At 39.3% G+C, this 13,026-nt stretch overlaps 1 protein-coding gene across 3 annotated transcripts in view; it reads right to left on the minus strand.

The window, feature by feature from the left end:
* Nucleotides 1–8,798: 8,798 nt before the first annotated feature.
* Nucleotides 8,799–13,026, minus strand: part of LOC146072490 (protocadherin-15-like) — a 49,072-nt gene continuing 44,844 nt past the window's right edge. The window contains exons 15-17 of one of the 3 annotated variants that reach the window (XM_083179715.1): nucleotides 12,230–12,250; nucleotides 10,840–11,101; nucleotides 8,799–9,463 (exon numbers count right to left, since the gene is read on the minus strand). In XM_083179715.1, coding sequence (XP_083035841.1) covers nucleotides 9,069–9,463; nucleotides 10,840–11,101; nucleotides 12,230–12,250 — 678 coding nt within the window. In that variant the 3' untranslated portion in view covers nucleotides 8,799–9,068. The remainder of the gene's footprint in view (nucleotides 9,464–10,839; nucleotides 11,102–12,229; nucleotides 12,251–13,026) is intronic. The other 2 variants (XM_083179717.1, XM_083179716.1) reach the window with 2 other exon arrangements.

Here is a 13,026-nt window from a genome sequence, read left to right on the forward strand (position 1 = left end):
GCATATTATTATTATTAATATTGAATTTTTATGATCTTATTTATTTCAACTGCTGAAATATGCATCAACATGAGATATAACATAGGGCAGTATTCAATGAGAAAAGTTCTCCGTGTTTTGTGGAGAATTTGTGCTTTGTTCGCCTTGGACGGAGCATTTTGCTCTCCAAAAGCGAGCAACCCTATTCAATGTGAAATATTCTCCGTCTTTTTAAGTGATTTTCTCCGTCTCTCTCCGTGTAGCAATTCTCCATCTTTTGATGGAGAGCTGGAATGTGAACTTTTGAACCTAAAGGTTTTTTTTTTAAATTTTGGTGTAAAAAAATCAGGTTTTTTTTCCTGTGAAGGGGCATGTTATTTTTATTCATGTGCTTATAGCACATGAATATATATTTAATTTAAAAAAAAAAAAAATTTTACATTTTTTTTTTTTTTTTACACAGTGCAGCCAGCAGGGGGCCCGAGCGCTCGAGCCGCTCATTAGATATTCATATATTCACTGCACCCGAACGTAACTATGCACGAACGGTGCAGTGAATACTGGGTCCCCCGCTGGCTATAGGGGGGTGCAGCCTGGGTCCTGGAGAGCCCCCCTCCCCTCCACAGTCCTCTGGAGCAGCCAGGGAGACTTTAATCTCTCTGGCTGCTTCCGGCTCCCTGAAAGCTCCCTGCTCCCTGCAGGGGTTAAGACTCGCCGCGAGTGGCGGCGAGTCTTAACCACATTGAATAGAGGGAGCAGGAGTGGCAGCGAGCCCTCCGGAACACGGAGAGTGCGTGGAGAGCGAAATAAAACGCTCTCCATGCACGGAGAACTTTTTCATTGAATACTGCCCATAATGTTACAGCTAAAGGCAGGGTAGACTTTGGAGTAATGGAATGAAGGGTAGAGTAAATAATGCATTGTGGCTAGTAAAAACATTGGCATACTAAACTTCCTCCTTTACCCCATCCTTCAGACCACCCTGCCTCAGCAACTGAACCTTGACAATCTCATTCACATCTTTCCCCTCCACTCTGTCCCTCTCTACTTCACACTCTAGACTGCCAGATTTATTGGTAACAAAACAGCTCTTACCAATGAGTTTTTCTTTACAGCTACTTTTATATGCCAGTCATCACAGAATGCTGAATTAGTTTATTATAAACTAACTTTTCCACGGCCTCTCCTATGGTGCCCTCTAATTCCCTTATACGTCGTGGTTGGTGTTGTGGTGTTATGGAATCAATATCTCGCCTCTTCTACTGCTTTCACCTATGTGTTGCTGTCATCTTTTTCACCCCTATCGCCAAAGCATGACAACTTTCCTCCCCCACTTTGCTCTGTGCCTTTTAAACTCCTTACCCTCTATCACTTGGAGTTTCTCAATGGACAACCTTTGACTTCCTTCTCAGTTTTCATCTGACCCATCTCTCTTTCCACCCCCATTGTTGATCACATAGCATCTCACCTCCTCTCATTCTCTCCCATTGTCAGACATCAGTCCCTGGTGCATTGAAGCATGTCCCTCTCTTAAAAAAACCTTGACCCTGGAACTCCCTCTTATTACCACCACATTTCTCTTCTCTGCTATGCCTCCAATATCCTAAAATTTTAATTTTTACAATGTCTTGTCCCTTTCACTACCTGCTTGTCCTACTTTATTCTGAATCCACAGAAACCGCCCTTAGTAGTTAGTAATGACCTGTTTGCTGTGAAACCTACGAGCCACTATTTTCTGCTCATTCTCCTTTTCTTTTCCACCACTTTTGACACTGAGGACTACTCTCTCATCCTTTATATCCTCACTCCCTTGTTCTGCATGACCCCTTGGATGTTCTCATACCACTCTGGCTGTTCTCTCTGTTTCTTTCACAGTAGGTATTACCCCAATGTTCTATTTTTGGCCTCTACTGTTTTCTCTCTATGTTATCTCAGGTGAGTGTCTTAGCTCTTTTTAATATAATATCACAATGCCTATAATACCTATACCTGCCTCTCAATCCCTAACATCTTTCCCCATTCATATCTCCATCTGTCACTCTGCTTTTTCGGCATGGACATCCCAGGTCTTTCATACACTTATACACCCTCTGATGTCTACTAACAACCTTTCCACCTCTTCTCTTCTGCAAATCTGACACAGTCCTCTCCTTCAAAACTCATTTACAGTCCCACCAAGGCTTAAAGGTGCTCATACACACGCAGATTTATCTTCAGATCTGGCTGGTTGGAACAAAAACATGGTTATGGATGAGAGCAAATGACAGTTGACCATTTGCTTGGAAATGATGGAAAACTGCCAAACTGTCACTCATCCATAACCATGTTTTTGTTCCAACCAGCAAGATCTGAAGATAAAACTTACTAGTGTATGGGCACCTTAAGTTATGACTTAAGGTGGCCATACACACGCAGATTTATCTGCAGATCTGTCTGGTTGGAACAAAAACATGGTTATGGATGAGAGCAAATGACAGTTGACCATTTGCTTGGAAATGATGGAAAACTGCCAAACTGTCACTCATCCATAACAATGTTTTTGTTCCAACCAGCCAGATCTGCAGATAAATCTTACTAGTGTATGGGCACCTTAACACTTTTAAAATATTTCCAGGATCAGACCCTTTATCACCATGGAGGCAAAAATGCCCCTCCGCTACTCACTGGTCACCTCTAGACGCGACTATTGTAACCTCCTGTTATGTGGCCTCCTTAACTCCCACCTCTCTCCACTTCAGACTGTCTTCAGTGCTGATGCTCGGCTCATCTTTACAAACAAACTTATTTTTACTCTCCACTCCAAAAGGCTTTCCATTTAGAATTCAATTGAACAAAATCTCCCTCCAAAATAGAATGAAGTAAGAGGGCCTTGCACAGGAGGGCTTATGTTCTAAGTGGGAGGCATATGCCCTGATGGTGAAATGGGAAAGAGAATAGTTGGCTGAACACAGAAACTGAGTAATCAGTGTATAGGAGCGAGCGCTGACAGGCAATTCATCTTATTTATGAAAGCTGTTTCAGATGCATTACTTCACTGGACTTGCAATGATATAATTTATAAAATGGGCAACAGGTGCTTTTCCCCCAAGTGAGGTATACATACATATGTATGTATGTATTTGTATATGTGTGTGTGTATATATCTATAATATCTATCTATATATATAGCAGGTAGCAGGGTCCGGCACTCCCAACAGCCTTGTAAATGTGGTCGGTGCCTTCACAGCAATAAAGCAGCAATATGGAGACCAATGGTGCGGCACTCACGACTCTTGCAGAGATACTTGACAGCAGCCAGTAATTCACAACGTTTCAAAATGTATTTATTTTGTCTTCAGGTTAAAATACAATACAAACACTGACATGGTGATCGGTATATAAAGGTCAGTGTTTGTATTGTATTTTAACCTGAAGACAAAAGAAATTTTGAAACGTTGTGAATTACTGGCTGCTGTCAAGTATCTCTGCAAGTGTCGTGAGTGCCGCACCATTGGTCTACATATCTATATATATATATATATATATATATATATATATATATATATATATATATATATATATATAAATAGAGAAAATGACCCCCAGTGCGCCACCAAAAAGCAGCTACTCTATAGATCTCCCCTGTTAGCGGGAGATGAAAGAGAAAAGTAGGTACCAGAATATAGAGAGCGCTAATGAACCTCCACCTTTTGGAAGTGCAGTGTATCAAGGTGTGATCATACACGATGCAATAGTCTATTAAAACAAATACTTTTTATTAAAAAAATTTTCTTAAAAGTTTCTTTTTCTTGTGTTCAAGAATTTCTTTCAAGTAGCCAACCCAACGCGTTTCGCCTTTTTGCAAAGGCTTCCTCAGGGGTTACTTTTGATATGCACCGAACAAATGCCGGGCAGATACTTGTGCACAATGGCTGTCTCAATCAAAGATCCCACAATCTAGGATTAGTAGACATCCTATTCCCATGGTTTAGGGTATGGGTCTCACTTAAATTCCGACTCAAACGGATAAAAATAGATGGAAAAATCGTGTGCGGAGCAAAGACCACTTCACGACGTTCCACCCTCAAACTCGAAACACAAAAGTGGGGGGGTTTCAGAATTCCCCAACAATAAAAGGCCAATTCCTGACGTTAAACAGACCTCCTGTGTGATTTCCACCAGACAGATCATCAGGAAATCACACAGGAGGTCTGTTTAACGCCAGGAATTGGCCTTTTATTGTTGGGGAATTCTGAAACCCCCCCACTTTTGTGTTTCGAGTTTGAGGGTGGAACGTCATGAAGTGGTCTTTGCTCCGCACACGATTTTTCCATCTATTTTTATCCGTTTGAGTCGGAATTTAAGTGAGACCCATACCCTAAACCATGGGAATAGGATGTCTACTAATCCTAGATTGTGGGATCTTTGATTGAGACAGCCATTGTGCACAAGTATCTGCCCGGCATTTGTTCGGTGCATATCAAAAGTAACCCCTGAGGAAGCCTTTGCAAAAAGGCGAAACGCGTTGGGTTGGCTACTTGAAAGAAATTCTTGAACACAAGAAAAAGAAACTTTTAAGAAAAATCTTTTAATAAAAAGTATTTGTTTTAATAGACTATTGCATCGTGTATGATCACACCTTGATACACTGCACTTCCAAAAGGTGGAGGTTCATTAGCGCTCTCTATATTCTGGTATATATATATATATATATATATATACCACAAATATCCTGTGCGCAAGTCCTTAATAATTGATGAGGAACTACAAGTCCCAGAAGAAACTTCAAATGCACTTTAGGTCTTTTGCTTTCAAACCGGCAGCTCCCGCAATACCTGGATCCACAGGTCACAGATTTTCTAGGAAAAGACAAAGGCGGAGCGCTCCATAGTGCAAGTATTGTTTTTTATTGAATAAAAAATGTGATAGAATTTCACATGCAACAGAAATGGGTCACGTACCACAGCGGGCGGTTTTCACACACCGCTAATGTATCTCGCATGAGCCTCAGGCGGCGTAGTTGGAGAGGTTACACTCACTCAGGAACGATAAGCGCCAGGCCACGCCCCTAAGCGTTTCATCACGTGGACTTTGTCAGAGGGCTGGCCTGGCACTGGTCAGCACTCATTAAGTAGCGTCACACTGACATCATGTGATCAGACATGTAAATTTCACTTTCAACTTGCTGGAACTCAGCTATTTTATAATACTTCTAGTTTCTGTTTAAAGCCTTATTATTTACCAAATGTCTCACTGAATCTTGTAAAAATAATGTAGAAATAATGAATAAAACAATAATGTCAGTTGGTGACGCCACCCAATACATGTGTGGGAAAACAGTCCGTGTACAAAAAATACATAAATACATGTGGAGTTCCTTTACAATTTCACAATTTTAAAAAAACACACAAAAAGGATTAAATATAACACCTTAAAAATGCTTATGCAATTTAAAAAAATTAAACTAAAAAACCGGCATCTCATATATGAAGCTTCGTATTATAGTGAGCCAATTAAACTTAATTAATAGCAGCAGTCTCAAATCTAATCTGCTCCAGTTGTAGTGGAGAAGTCTATAAACTAATACACACATACCAATGCTTTAAAATACAAGAACAAGCAAAAACATTTAAAATACATTAAAAATACATTAAAAGTACAATGAGAAAATACAAAATTAATTCTCAATAAATGCTTCATGTTATTCTTATGTCTACATAGACTTGAAAAACAATTTTATGAAACGAGAAAAATTTGTAATAGACATAGAGGAGGATAATATAGCGGGGGAGGTTTTTTTTATGCTTCTCATGTTAGGAATGGGGTCATTTCCAACCCTTCATTTAACCCATAAGGTATACGGGTATTCAGAGTTATAATCCAGAAGGATTCTCTTTTCGCAAGCATATGGTCTCTGTTACCTTTTCTAATATCCAGTTTAATGTGCTCCAAACCAAAAAACGTCATCCCCTGAGGGTTACTTGCTTGGCAGGTTTTAAAATACCTGGGAACACTATGGTTTTCAATACAGTTTTTTATGTTCCTATAGTGCTCCAATATTCTAATCTTTAGACATCTTTTGGTTTTTCCCACATACATTTTTCCGCACTTACATTTCAAAACATAGACAACATAGGAGGTATTGCAATTTATTAAGCTCTTAATTTTTATTTCTTTTCCATTCTCAGTCACAAAGTTTTTTAACCCGGACTTTCCATGCATGCACATCTTACATTTACCGCAGGAAAAAAAACCTTGCGGTTTAGATGAGTCAAAAACCATTCCTGTGTTGCCTTCTGTTACCAATGGCAACATACTCGGTGCAAGTTTATTTTTGAGCGTTTCAGCTCGTTTAAATACCAATTCTGGAAGGGGGGGTGATCTTTTCTCTCAAGATGGGATCCATGGTAACAATATGCCAGTACTTGTTAAGAATATGTCTGATATTTTCATTTTGTACATTATATTGCGTAACAAAAGGACAAAACGGGGCACCTTTGTTATTTGTTAAAGTTTCACTTTTATACTCCAGCAGTTTGTTTCTATCAAGGTTCCTGGCTCTATCCAGGGCTGACATAATAATGCCGTTAGAATAACCTTTATCTCTAAATCTTTCTATATACACTGACGCTTGTTCTTCAAACTTTGTTATAGAGCTACAATTGCGTCTCAGACGGTACAGTTGAGAATAAGGAAGATTTTGTTTCCATTTATTATAATGACAGCTTTTATAATGTAAATAATTGTTGCTGTCTGAGACATGCTGTCTGAATGTTGAGACATACACATAATTCAAGCCCGTTGACAGCAACAATTATTTAGATTACAAATTTTTCTCGTTTCATAAAATTGTTTTTCAAGTCTATGTAGACATAAGAATAACATGAAGCATTTATTGAGAATTAATTTTGTATTTTCTCATTGTACTTTTAATGTATTTTTAATGTATTTTAAATGTTTTTGCTTGTTCTTGTATTTTAAAGCATTGGTATGTGTGTATTAGTTTATAGACTTCTCCACTACAACTGGAGCAGATTAGATTTGAGACTGCTGCTATTAATTAAGTTTAATTGGCTCACTATAATACGAAGCTTCATATATGAGATGCCGGTTTTTTAGTTTTAGTTTAATTTTTTTAAATTGCATAAGCATTTTTAAGGTGTTATATTTAATCCTTTTTGTGTGTTTTTTAAAATTGTGAAATTGTAAAGGAACTCCACATGTATTTATGTATTTTTTGTACACGGACTGTTTTCCCACACATGTATTGGGTGGCGTCACCAACTGACATTATTGTTTTATTCATTATTTCTACATTATTTTTACAAGATTCAGTGAGACATTTGGTAAATAATAAGGCTTTAAACAGAAACTAGAAGTATTACAGGTTGAGTATCCCGTATCTGAATATCCATTATCCAAATTATTCCGAAAACCATACATTTCAGAAAGTGAACAAAAAAATTTTTTTTTGCTAAAAACTTACTGGGGACATCTATAACAGCACTAATGAGGGAATGATATGTAACTGGCACTATATATGTGCAAGACAATGATTGCTTGGCATTTAAATTCAGTGCCTGAGATTGTACACAAACTTTGTTTCATGTTTTGAAACCTTGTTTTATGCACAAATAAAATATATTTGTGTTTATTTCATGTGTTTGATGTATATGTACATCATAAATGCAAGATACCTCAAGATACATCATTGAAATATTAAAATATTCCGAAATACGGAATAATCCGTTATCCAAAATTCTCCTGGTCCCGAGCATTTTGGATAAGGGATACTCAACCTGTATAAAATAGCTGAGTTCCAGCAAGTTTAAAGTGAAATTTACATGTCTGATCACATGATGTCAGTGTGACGCTACTTAATGAGTGCTGACCAGTGCCAGGCCAGCCCTCTGACGAAGTCCACGTGATGAAACGCGTATGGGCGTGGCCTGGCGCTGATCGTTCCTGAGTGAGTGTAACCTCTCCAACTACGCCGCCTGAGGCTCATGCGAGATACATTAGCGGTGTGTGAAAACCGCCCGCTGTGGTACGTGACCCATTTCTATTGCATGTGAATTTCTATTACATTTTTTATTCAATAAAAAACAATACTTGCACTATGGAGCGCTCCGCCTTTGTCTTTTCCTAGAAAAAAAAAAAAAAAAAAATATATATATATATATATATATATATATATAGGTAAGTGGTTGCGGTCCGGCACTCCTACCAACGATACAATGGACCTAGGTGCCTTCTGGATCAGGATTGCAGAAAGAATGAGACAGGCAGCGGCACTCTTAGGAAATTTTCAAAATGTATTTCAAAAACGTGACCAAAACCAACGTTTCGGGGACAAAGTTTTGACAAAGGGGCTAGTCCCCGAAACGTTGGTTTTGGTCACGTTTTTGAAATACATTTTGAAAATTTCCTAAGAGTGCCGCTGCCTGTCTCATTCTTTCTATATATATATATATATATATATAACTGTAGGACTGGCACTCCATGCTGGAAACAGGATAGCTGTCGCCGGTGCCTTCACAGCTTAGTGAAGCGGTTGTAGGTAGAAATTCGGTGGGGCGCTTGGCTATAACGAAAATACGACAATACAGTGTCGGTTTTGTACATCAACATTTCAGTGCTCTTTAATATCGGCACTATCGTCAGGATCAGGATCCTGACGATAGTGTCGATATTAAAGAGTACTGAAACGTTGATGTACAAAACCGACACTGTACTGTCATATTTTCGTTATAGCCGAGTGCCACACCGAATTTCTACATATATACATACATACATACATACATACATACTGTATATATTTTTTTCTGACACACATTGCTTATACAGATATGACTCTCAGAGACAGAGAGGTACCGTAAGAGTGTTGCTCTGTTTACCATTGCATTGTGCTTGGAAGAGAGTTATTATTTTAACAGATAAGTATTGCACATTGTCTGATATTAATGATGCAGAGAGTGCTCCTCATTGCTGTCTGATTAGTAGCATTGGTTTGAATGGATGTAAGAAGATGATCTCCAATTCCTTCTATAGTCCACAGAACAATAATAGCTGTAAAACACTGATGGGGGACAGTACAAGGCAAAAAGTATTTAACATTCAATAGAGTCTTCTAGCAACTGCATAAGTGAACCTGGAGTGATGACCTCACTGCCCATCGGTGGATGAGGGACATTCATTTCCCCATCATGTTCCACCACTTCCTCATTTACTTCCACAACAATAGGCAGCCTGGAGAGTGGAGGGGGTTCAGGCCATACCCCTGAATTATCTTGCCTTTCGGTTACCTCACTGCTGGGATCACAGGATGGATCAGTAGCAGGTTGGAGTTTGCAGCTGTTGCTTTCCACTGGTGGAGGCTTCAATTGACTATTGTCCAGTACTTCCATGACCACCATGGCCTGGGTGATCCCCACTTTTTTTGATTGGAGTTCCATGGGTGCTGCCTTTTCCTGGTGGGTACATTGCATTCTATTCAAAGGTTCAGCTACAGGAAATGAGAGGGTTGGGATTTATAGGGCACACATAATTAAATATAATGCTACATCCTCAGACTGTCCTTCATAAGGTATATATCTATTGCACTGACCTGGTGGCACATTTAACATGCCAGTTTGTTGGGGATCATTGGGGCAGAGAAATTGGTCTTCCAACATAATATATCAATGTAAGATGGGAAATAATGATACATTAAATGCATAACTTCAAGGCCTACTTCTGGGTGTGGTATGGCGGTCCAACAATCGGGATACTGATGGGCAGTATCCCGACATCGGAATCCTGACTGCCAGTGCTCCGACAGGCGGGCGAGCGCAAAGAAGCCCCTTGAGGGCTCAGTGGCTTGCTTCACTCGCCACAGGTTCATGGACCCTCACAAGGGAGAATAGCCCTGTCAGTCGGGTTCCCGACTGTCGGCAGTCATCCGGCACAAAGAGTTACAATCGAGCTTTCTTTAAACTTAATTTAATATTTATTATAAAATAAATATGTACACACTTTCTGACAAGTGTTCACTGTGCTGTAACTCCATTTTAACATTGCTTAAGCAATCACCTGCATTAACACTTGGTCCAATGAAATTTAATTCTGTGGGGCATATTCCCCTATAGCAAGGGTAGCCAAACCAGTCCTCAAGATCTACCAACGGTGCATGTTTTCCAGGCAACCTGTGGATCTGTAGTAGGAATCAATGCAGCATGTTTTAAATTGAGACCGTCAGTAATGACTACAGCTGTGCACCAGCTAGGTGACTTGGAAAACGTGGACCGTTGGTAGATCTCGAGGACTGGTTTGGCCACTCCTGCCCTATAGTATACTACGCTTTAAGCGAGGCTTTAACAACATGCTGGGAATGGTTGGTTAGGAGCACGGACAAAGTAGAAGATCTTTGCTTTGCTTTTAACTGCTGTTGTTTTGTAGTGGTTGTGTACTGTACCAGCCCTCTCATTCAGGGCGGGATTAACAATGGGGTGTATGGAGCTGCAGTTCCAGGATTCCACATAAAAATAGGCCCATCACTATGACAGCATGATGATCACCAGACAGACACCAGCTGGCTACGTGGTTGGCCATAAATCATATTAAAATTGTATTTTTATTTGACACATTTATGCAATCGTTGTACTTTTATATATTTAGGGAGACATTGGGGCTTATAGTGCACGAGTTTTACATGGCATTGGCCTCACCTCCTCCCTCATAATTGGCCCTTGAACATTTCCAGCTTCAGGCCCATTAGGCCCTTAATACGACCCTGCTCACATTGGAACTTTTACATTTAGAGGGAGCAAAGAACAGTAATAATAGATAGGATAGTCTGATGATCTTCTATTGACAGCTGGGGGGGGGGGGGGGGGGGCATACCTGGCAATTCCTGTGTACTTCTGCATGGAGAGTTTCCTGTACACTGGTTCCCCGGAGAGATAACTGCTACTGCTGGCATCTTCTTCTGCTGTTTCCCTGCTTGCCCATCCATCTTGCTTAGCTCTTTGGTCTTGCTTTGCATGCTAGCTGACAAGCCCTTATCTTCCTCGTTGTAAGGGCTCTCTTCCCCAGGACTCTCACTGTAAGCTGCATTTTGGTAACCTTGCTCCTCTGGCTCTGGTGACGATTTGCTGGGATTGACCTGTCAAGAATGACATACTGTAGTAATCATGCATTTCATAAATCTCATTTTATTTTCATACATTCAAAAACATATATAATTAAACCTTATGGAATTCCATCAATTAGTAAATTCTTATTTAGTAGCTGGGTTAAATTAGGAATGCCGGAAGACAATCAGAGCCCAGTAGCACATTTAGGATACTCAAGGCTGGCATTTTACAACACAGTGAATAAAGAGGTGTTTGACGCCTTCCATATTTTAATGATCAACTTGAGAAGATGACTCTATACATAGATGTTTTTTTTTTTATTTATAATTGAAAGATGCAAATATAATTTAGTTTGAGTTTTTTTCCTTTTAAATATGTCTTCAGTGATTGTAGAAGATAATGAAACACCCAGGATGATGATTGTATTTTTTAATTTGCACACGTTTGATTGGCTATTGGCTATTATTATTATTATGCACGTCCTCAAAAAATAAAGTAGAACACAGCTCATTGAAAGAAGTGGCTAATTCTGCCATTTCTAAAATTAGGGAAATGTATTGAAATTGGTGCTGTCATGTTACTTTTTGTAGTTTCCTTACCTAACAAATCTTATTTGTCTGTGAATTACCCATTCGCTGCCAGGTTTGCACCGCGATGGCATTCAAGTTGAAACACTTCTGGAAATATTGTTTATATTTTTCCAAGAGGAGGTTCAATTTTGAAGATAGATTGAACTTCTCTTTGGTACCATAGATTAATAAACAATCTCTTGAAATCATTAGGCCATTCTGTTTAGGGATTAGGGCCAGGCATGTGTTGCCTGATCCCCAGAGAAGTTTGCTATGTGGCCTGGCATTTGCATGATACTCCATCGGGCACCTCATTTCTTTGAGCCTGTTTCCCATTGACAGTAGCAAAGAACCAATCAGCTGCAACCCACAGTAAGGTTTATGGTGGAGGCTTAGTAAGTGTGGGTCAACCGTTTCATGAACTCCTACAATGGTTGCCCTTAAGTGTATAATGTACAACTATGTAAGCATATAAAATACTGTAAGCTTATGTGTCCACCAAAATCTGAATTTGTCTAATAAGTTTACATTAATTTGCAGAAAATACATTACTGTCAATTATGTGTTCAATCTCCCCCTGAGACTCACCGGTTGAAACCACCTTAAGCTCTTTTGTGCAGCAGTAAGGAAAACAGAAATCAGCAGTCAAATTATCAAAGTTGTGAAACATGTTACTCAGTCAGAACTGGGTACTTGGATGATTACAGTAAATTATTTTATGTTGGTTTTACATAAGTTCAAAATTTGCTATCAACCTCAGTGATTCAAACCCTGTTAACTTTCGGAAGCATCATGGTCTATAGATTAGCATTACAGCTTCAAAACTCTGAGGTCCAATCCTGTTATGGCCCATTTGTATGGTCTTTGTGCATTCTCCCTGTATTTGACTTTATAAACTTAGGTCCCAATGTGATCCCATGATGGGTTAGTAATGTTGCATAGCTACACTGACCAGTCAGAACACACAACAATTCATTGGTAGGATCTGCTGTAGCTTGTCATAAATGAATGGATCCCTATTGGGTAAGTAGCAATGTGTATGTGGTTTTTGTTTATATTTCTGTAGTGGCTGGCCTAGGTCTGCTTGGTACTATGACAGGGACCCTAAACTGTGCTCTGTCTAGTAAAGCTTATTGTTGCTTAGTGGGAATTTTGGAGGGAGAACATCATTGTATTTGTTACCACTTTGTAAATTTGTATATAATAGAAAAAACATTGGGATAGTGGCCCTTATTCAGATCTGATCGCAGTACAAATTTATTCTAAAAATGGGCAAAACCATGTGCACTGCAGGTGGGGCAGATGTAACATGTGCAGAGAGAGTTGGATTTGGGTGGGGTGTGTTGAAACTGAAATCTAAATTGCAGTGTAAAAATATTGCAGCC

This window comes from Crinia signifera, chromosome 4 (genome assembly GCF_055691185.1).
Source record: "Crinia signifera chromosome 4, ASM5569118v1, whole genome shotgun sequence".
Taxonomy (NCBI): Eukaryota; Metazoa; Chordata; class Amphibia; order Anura; family Myobatrachidae; genus Crinia; species Crinia signifera.